Consider the following 6,342-nt stretch of genomic DNA (forward strand, 5'->3'; position numbering starts at 1 on the left):
TATTTGCTCTTACTCCTTTCTCTACATTTCTCTCTGTACTCTGTGCTATCCCTATATTTAACCACACGCTTGGCCTTAGCTCTCTCCCTGTACTCTATGCTGTCCCTATATTTGCCCAAACTCCTGGCCTTAATTCTCTCCCTGTACTCTATGCTGTCCATATATTTGCCCAAAATCTTACCCTTAACTGTCTCTCTATGCTCTAAGCTTTCTCTGTATTTCCTAACACTCATCTCTTTAACCCTCTCTCTGTGGGGTAAATTCTTACTATACTTTCCTACACTCAACAACTTGGCCCTCTCCCTGAACAACACATTTTCTTTATATATCTTCCTAACCCTTAACTGATGTTTCTCCCTAAGCAACAAATCCGATTTTTCCTGCACCCTTTGTTTCCGCCTCAGATACTTAGACATAGACTTTCTACCTGACACTACCTCACTAGCAGCATCCACAACCTTGTCACTATCCTCTACATCTACAACAGGACCTACAACATCACACTCAACCGCTGTGTTGTCACTATCTACAACCACAACATCCATCCTTCTAGATCTTACATTGTAACCTGACACTTCCCTAACTTTACAGTACCTGTAGCAACCCTGCAGTCCAGGCTTACACACACAAACAACATTCTCAAAATGTCGCCCCATGACATTCTCTAAGTAAACACACTCCACTGACAAATGCTGACTGCTACAACTATACTTTATCCAACGTCCGTCATGAAAAGTAAACACACTAACGCCTAACCAATCGGCCGTCGCCTGAATCTCCACCTCTGTGGCCCAACTACCGACACGCCTCATCCTGGACTGCTCAATATACTCTAACACAGAGGAGTACTCACTTCTCAAAAGACTCTGATATCTATCTGTGTTCCTTACTAACTCTTTACACACAGCTAACCTAATCTTACGATGGTGCTTCTGAGAACCACTCACCGCCTGAGAGATGGCTCTGAAGAAGCAGTTTCCATCGGCAACAATCCTCTCTTTGCTACAAGGAACACCTAAAAACCCCTCCTCTGTGGCTACCGGACTAACAACCTTCACGCAATCGACGTTCAACTTTGTGCATAAAGCACGACAAACATCTAAGCCGAGGGGATGGAAGACCAGCTCTTCGCTTCTCACCTCGCTAACAAATTCGACGTCCAAATTAACCTCTCGGACATCGAAACTCTTGGATTTCTTCGACATACAAGTGCCGGAAGAAATGACACGCTTTCTGCCATCGGTCACCGTTGGTTCTGCCGCTGAACCGCTGCTCACCTCGCTGGAGAAAGTCAACACAGAAATGCCAGACAGTGCCGGACTTGCGGCAATGCTGACACCACACTCAGGCACACAACTGCCTGCAGACACCTCACTTTTCTCCCAGCCTCAGTGAGCACACTAGACTCTGGTGCTGGAGCAGCGCTCATCCCAGTGATGAGACTCTCCACAGACACACCAGATCGCGCTGGACTTGCACCTGTGCTGACCGTGACACCACACAGCTCAAAGAGCTTCTCCCTCGAACGGAGACTGTCGGCCAAACGACAGATGTAGTGGTGCAGGTCGTCGAGACACGCGAAATGCAGAACCACGCTTGTACCGTTGTGGTGTAACAAGCCAGTGCTACTGCGTGAGTGACTGTCGACCACAGCGAACCGTCCACCCTCACGCACGATGGCAGTGGTGTTTCCGCACATTGTCAAAAGACATGTGGTGTATTGACTGAAGATCCGCTCCAGTCCATTCCGCAAGCTGATGAATACACCGAAATCGATGTATTCACCTTCGGTCACGCCTACTTCGCCTAACACCGTGTCACCAAAACCGAACCTAAACAACTGTCCGTCTAATTCCAGCTGCTGTGGCAAATCTGGCACAGACAGCAGATTAGACACATGGCTGAAGATGTTGAGGTCACGCAAACTCGTGTACAACTCATCACCTTCAACCAACGCGCGATCCAGATCCAGCCTGTCCCACGAGAACGCGCTCCTCACTGTGTGTTTGGCTAAGCTGACCAAAGCTATAGCCATACACTGCACACCTCCATACACAAATCGGGCATTTCCCTGATGAAACGACCCGCGCACAACTTTAGCTAGCCTAATCCTGCTGCTATCTATGTTAGACCCTGTTGCCACAGCATTAGCGCTAGACTCTGACTTAACATCACTAACACAAACAGAAGGAACAAAAACAGCCTTAGCTTTGAAGATCTTCTGTCGCTCCTCTGGGACAGCAGGGCACGATGCGGCGACCTCCTCCTGACCGGCGACCACTCCCGGCACCTCGCTGGCCGACTCCTGGACTGTCGCCTCCACCTGTACAAAAATCAAAAACATATTTTTATTAAATATAGACTGTTTAGACTTTCTTTATTGTCATTGCACAAAAAAAAAAAAAAAAACACAGCAGTGAGATTTTGGCAACGAAATGTCGTTGCTTGGCTTCCGGATTACAGCAGAGATGGAATTGTGGGACCGTTTAATAATTAAATATTAAACAGTCTATATAACTAGTGCCAAAAAAGAAGAGCTAAATAAATGCAGCACCTCCGGGACGGCTGGGCACGCTGCGGCGACCTCCTCCCGGACGACGACCACCCCTGGCACCACGCTGGACGACTCCTGGGCTGTCGTCTCCACCTGACACACACACACACACACACACACAAAAAAAAAAAAAAAAAACATGGTTTTACTAAAGAAAACAGGAGAACCATTTCCCTGTTACCTGTCATAATAATAATTCACATAATATATATATATAAACAAAGACAAACCTGCTGCACCGCTGGTCTGGGCCCGGAGGCAGGCACGGTGACACGGGCAGGTGAAGGTGTTGCCAGCACCTAAAAAAGATAGGGGAAGACAAAAGACTCATTTCAATAATGCATTCATTCATTCGGGTTCTACACGTGTTATCAAAATACGACAAAAACAATCCACATAGCTCACATACTAAACATGATACCAACCTGCCGCTTTCCTCCTCTACGCCTTGTGGCAACACCTTTCGGCGAACGCCTCACACGGGAAGTCTAAAAGAAGGAAAACAAACCTTGTTAAATGCAGTCTTAAATTCAATTTTGTCCAGGACATACACACATACAATGGGTTTTGCAAGCACAGAAAAAAAAAAAACAACAACAAAAGATCTGTATGTATAATATAAAGGAAAAAAATGTAAAAACAGTTGGTGGATGAGGAATGCGAATGCCGAGGAGAGCCACATGCACTGGAGCAGCCTGGGACCTGAGCCACACAACCACCAGCACCGTGATGACCTGACTCAAAAAGACACAGCACGCACTCGGAAAAACTCACAACCATTCACACACACACTCACACAGAGACAAGGGGAAACATTAGAGGCAAACCCATTTAACATTTTATAACTTAACAGAAACACCTTAAAGTCAAAACTAATATGAATTACTTCATACTATATAAACGTAGTTATCAGGCACTTTACCTGGCCAGCTGGCAGAAGGGAAGTGACGCTGCAGTCCGAGGATGGCGAAACCCTCTCCATGGCATCCAGGATGTCGCCGCTGAACCAGACGGGGTTGGACGGGAGGACAGACTCTTGCACCGGAGATGCTCGAATCTTAAAAACCACAACAAAAAAAAAATTGTCACCATTAAAAAAAAACAAAAAAAAACACACACACACACAAACTAAAGGCGTAAAATCAGAAAAGATGTACAAATGTACAGGAAGAAAATGACTCAAACACATTACCTTGCCCTCCTGTCCGACGACGGTCCACTCCAGTGGGTTGCGGTGACGAGCCGCGGGGCTGTGTCCCGTCACGACCAGCACGGGGGAGACCCTGGCACGAGGCGATGTCCGGGGGGGCACCGAGGGAGGAGGAGGAGGAGGAGGAGTCAGCTGGCGGACCGCGGCGTCCCACAGGGCCTGGACGAGGATCGGCGTTCCATCGCTGTCGCTGAGGTGCACCTGGAAAACAGTGAAACGCAGAACACATTGCGCTCAGCTGGTGTATCGAAAATGGAAACCTTCAACTCCTCCATGTGTCATGTCACAACAACAAAGTATGCTGTACTTACACCGTCACGGCTCCACAGCTCCAAACGGTCCAGAGGGAGGTGCTCTGCCACAGACACGTATGGGAGACCTGCCACAAAAGTGAGAAATATTATTCATTCTGGTAATAAATACACTCATGTAAAACATATGAGGTTAGGTTCACGATACGTCAGTTATAATCAAACTGATGACCAAAACTAAGACGTACCCATGCGTGCTGCGACACGGCGGAACTCCTGGCGGAACAGCTCCTGCAGGCCAGGCTCGATGTTCAGGCGTGGAGGGAAATCCAGCACGAACACCTACACACACACACACACACACACACACAGGAAAGAAAAAAGAAAAAAAAAAAAAACATTTAGAATCACATTTAGGTTTCTAAAAAAGCACATGTGAAAACACACGCTTACTGTGACAGCACAGGACAAAACAAATACTGCCAACTGCAAATTAAACACACCTTCGCCCAGCGGTTGCAAACTGTAGCCAGGAGAGCACCGAAGTCCAGCGACGCCTCTCCGATGTTCCTGCTGGCTGTCAGGTTGTTGCTCGGGGCGAGCACACACACCACGTCCGGGGTCCAGGGGAGAGCGGCGTGGGACACCTCCGTCCTCAGCTCTGCTGCATGCGCACCTGGAACAGAGAGAAAAGAGAAAGAGAGAGGTACCTCCGGCATCGCGACGATCCCATCCACCATGGCCCGCAGGTGGGAGTCTCCCACGACGAACACCATCTGCAACGACAGAGACACGGCTTTAGAACATAGACACCGACTTCTTACGACAAGCACTGTGTTTCTGAAAAAGAAAAACTAATACCTTCTGGTCCGGCTTCTGGGCTGGAGTGACCAACTTGAAGCTGCGCTGGGTCAGCTCCGAAGTCGGCCATCTCCGCACGCGATGGCGGTACCCTGTACCGCGCCCTGTGTGGTTGACAACAAAGTTAAGTATGATGACACAAAATTTGTATTTCCTCAAATAACATTCAAACTGCATCAGTTAAACATTAAAAAAATAAACAAACTGTTTGATACTTACGAGCAACGAACTCGGGGACAGGCGGCTGGGGGATCCATGGCTGCGGCTGCGCCATCCTCCGCTTCTGGGCCTGGGCCCGCCGGTGGGACTTGGCACGGGGCATCTAGGAATGAAAAACAAACAGACAAAAAAAATAAATAAATAAAATTTCCTCCAAAGTTCAAAGAAACTTTAAAAATCCAAGTGAATCTGTGCCAATCATACTCACAAACAATGCTTTCCCAGACAAGGTCAGCCTTCAAATACATAAATATTTCAACTTACCTTGGCAGAGTGTGTGTGTGTGTGTGTGTGTGTGTCTGTCTGTCTGTCTGTCTGTGTGTGTCTGTGTGTCAAAGAAGTAAAACTATGTGTGTTGATTAACAATTAGTTGTGTGTTTGTTTTTAAATTGAATCAATATATCTGTGTAAACTTGTCCTGGATCAAGGGATCGCAGATGTAGCTCGCAGGTCGCTCGAAGGTCACTCGCAGGTCGCTCGCAGGTCTCTCGCTCTCAACAACACCAGATCTCACAGCCAATCGATATCAATATCTGTAAATTAAATGAAACATATTGTTTGATTTAAACAACATTACCTGTCTAATAGAAAAACACCATTTAATTGAACAGAAAGTTACTGAAAGCATCCTGAATACACTTAGCTGTAGCAATTTTTTAGGTTTTAATTTTAAATAAGGTCTTTCTCTCTATAAAATGCTAAAGACTCAAACCAGCATCCATATTGTGTTCAAGTAACAGAAAGAAAATGGCCAACAACACAACTGTGCTGCTCAAAACAGAGACACATCTTAAGAAAACCTTTTCCTCTCAAAATCATAATAAACCAGCAAACTGGCATCCTAATTACATTATTTGCTTCCTCATTACACAGAAAGTGGCTGACACAACATCTCACAGTTTAGCCATACCGGTTCATGGACACAGCAAAGGTGTTTTCCTCTCAAACCAAACACTAGCACAGCTTTGCCTATGACACAGCAACACCTGCTCTTTGAATGCACACAAGCCACACACACTCAGCTAAACAATATATATCACAAACTCAGTTCCATGCAAATAAAACCTTATATCAAACTACAAAAAAAGAAACACACACACACACACACACACACACACACACACACTAGCAAAGCTATGACTGGTGCACATGCAAAGAGCAGATATAGCTCTGTCACAAAGCCACACACACTCAGCTCAAGTACATATTACAAACTCAACTCTATGCAAATAAAACCGTTTATAAAA

The 6,342-nt window shown here is 46.3% G+C and overlaps 1 protein-coding gene across 1 annotated transcript; it reads right to left on the bottom strand.

The window, feature by feature from the left end:
• Positions 1 to 1,273: 1,273 nt before the first annotated feature.
• LOC115355644 (uncharacterized) lies at positions 1,274 to 4,367 on the bottom strand. The gene is made up of 10 exons (XM_030046501.1): positions 4,264 to 4,367; positions 4,076 to 4,143; positions 3,747 to 3,965; positions 3,477 to 3,611; positions 2,980 to 3,042; positions 2,785 to 2,853; positions 2,555 to 2,647; positions 2,176 to 2,323; positions 1,480 to 1,872; positions 1,274 to 1,281 (listed from the first exon to the last, which is right to left on the bottom strand). The coding sequence occupies exons 1-10, from the start codon at positions 4,265 to 4,267 to the stop codon at positions 1,274 to 1,276; spliced, it is 1,200 nt and encodes a 399-aa protein (XP_029902361.1). The 5' UTR covers positions 4,268 to 4,367.
• Between the last annotated feature and the right edge of the window lie 1,975 nt (positions 4,368 to 6,342).

The sequence above is a fragment of the Myripristis murdjan genome, chromosome 23, assembly GCF_902150065.1.
Source record: "Myripristis murdjan chromosome 23, fMyrMur1.1, whole genome shotgun sequence".
Taxonomy (NCBI): Eukaryota; Metazoa; Chordata; class Actinopteri; order Holocentriformes; family Holocentridae; genus Myripristis; species Myripristis murdjan.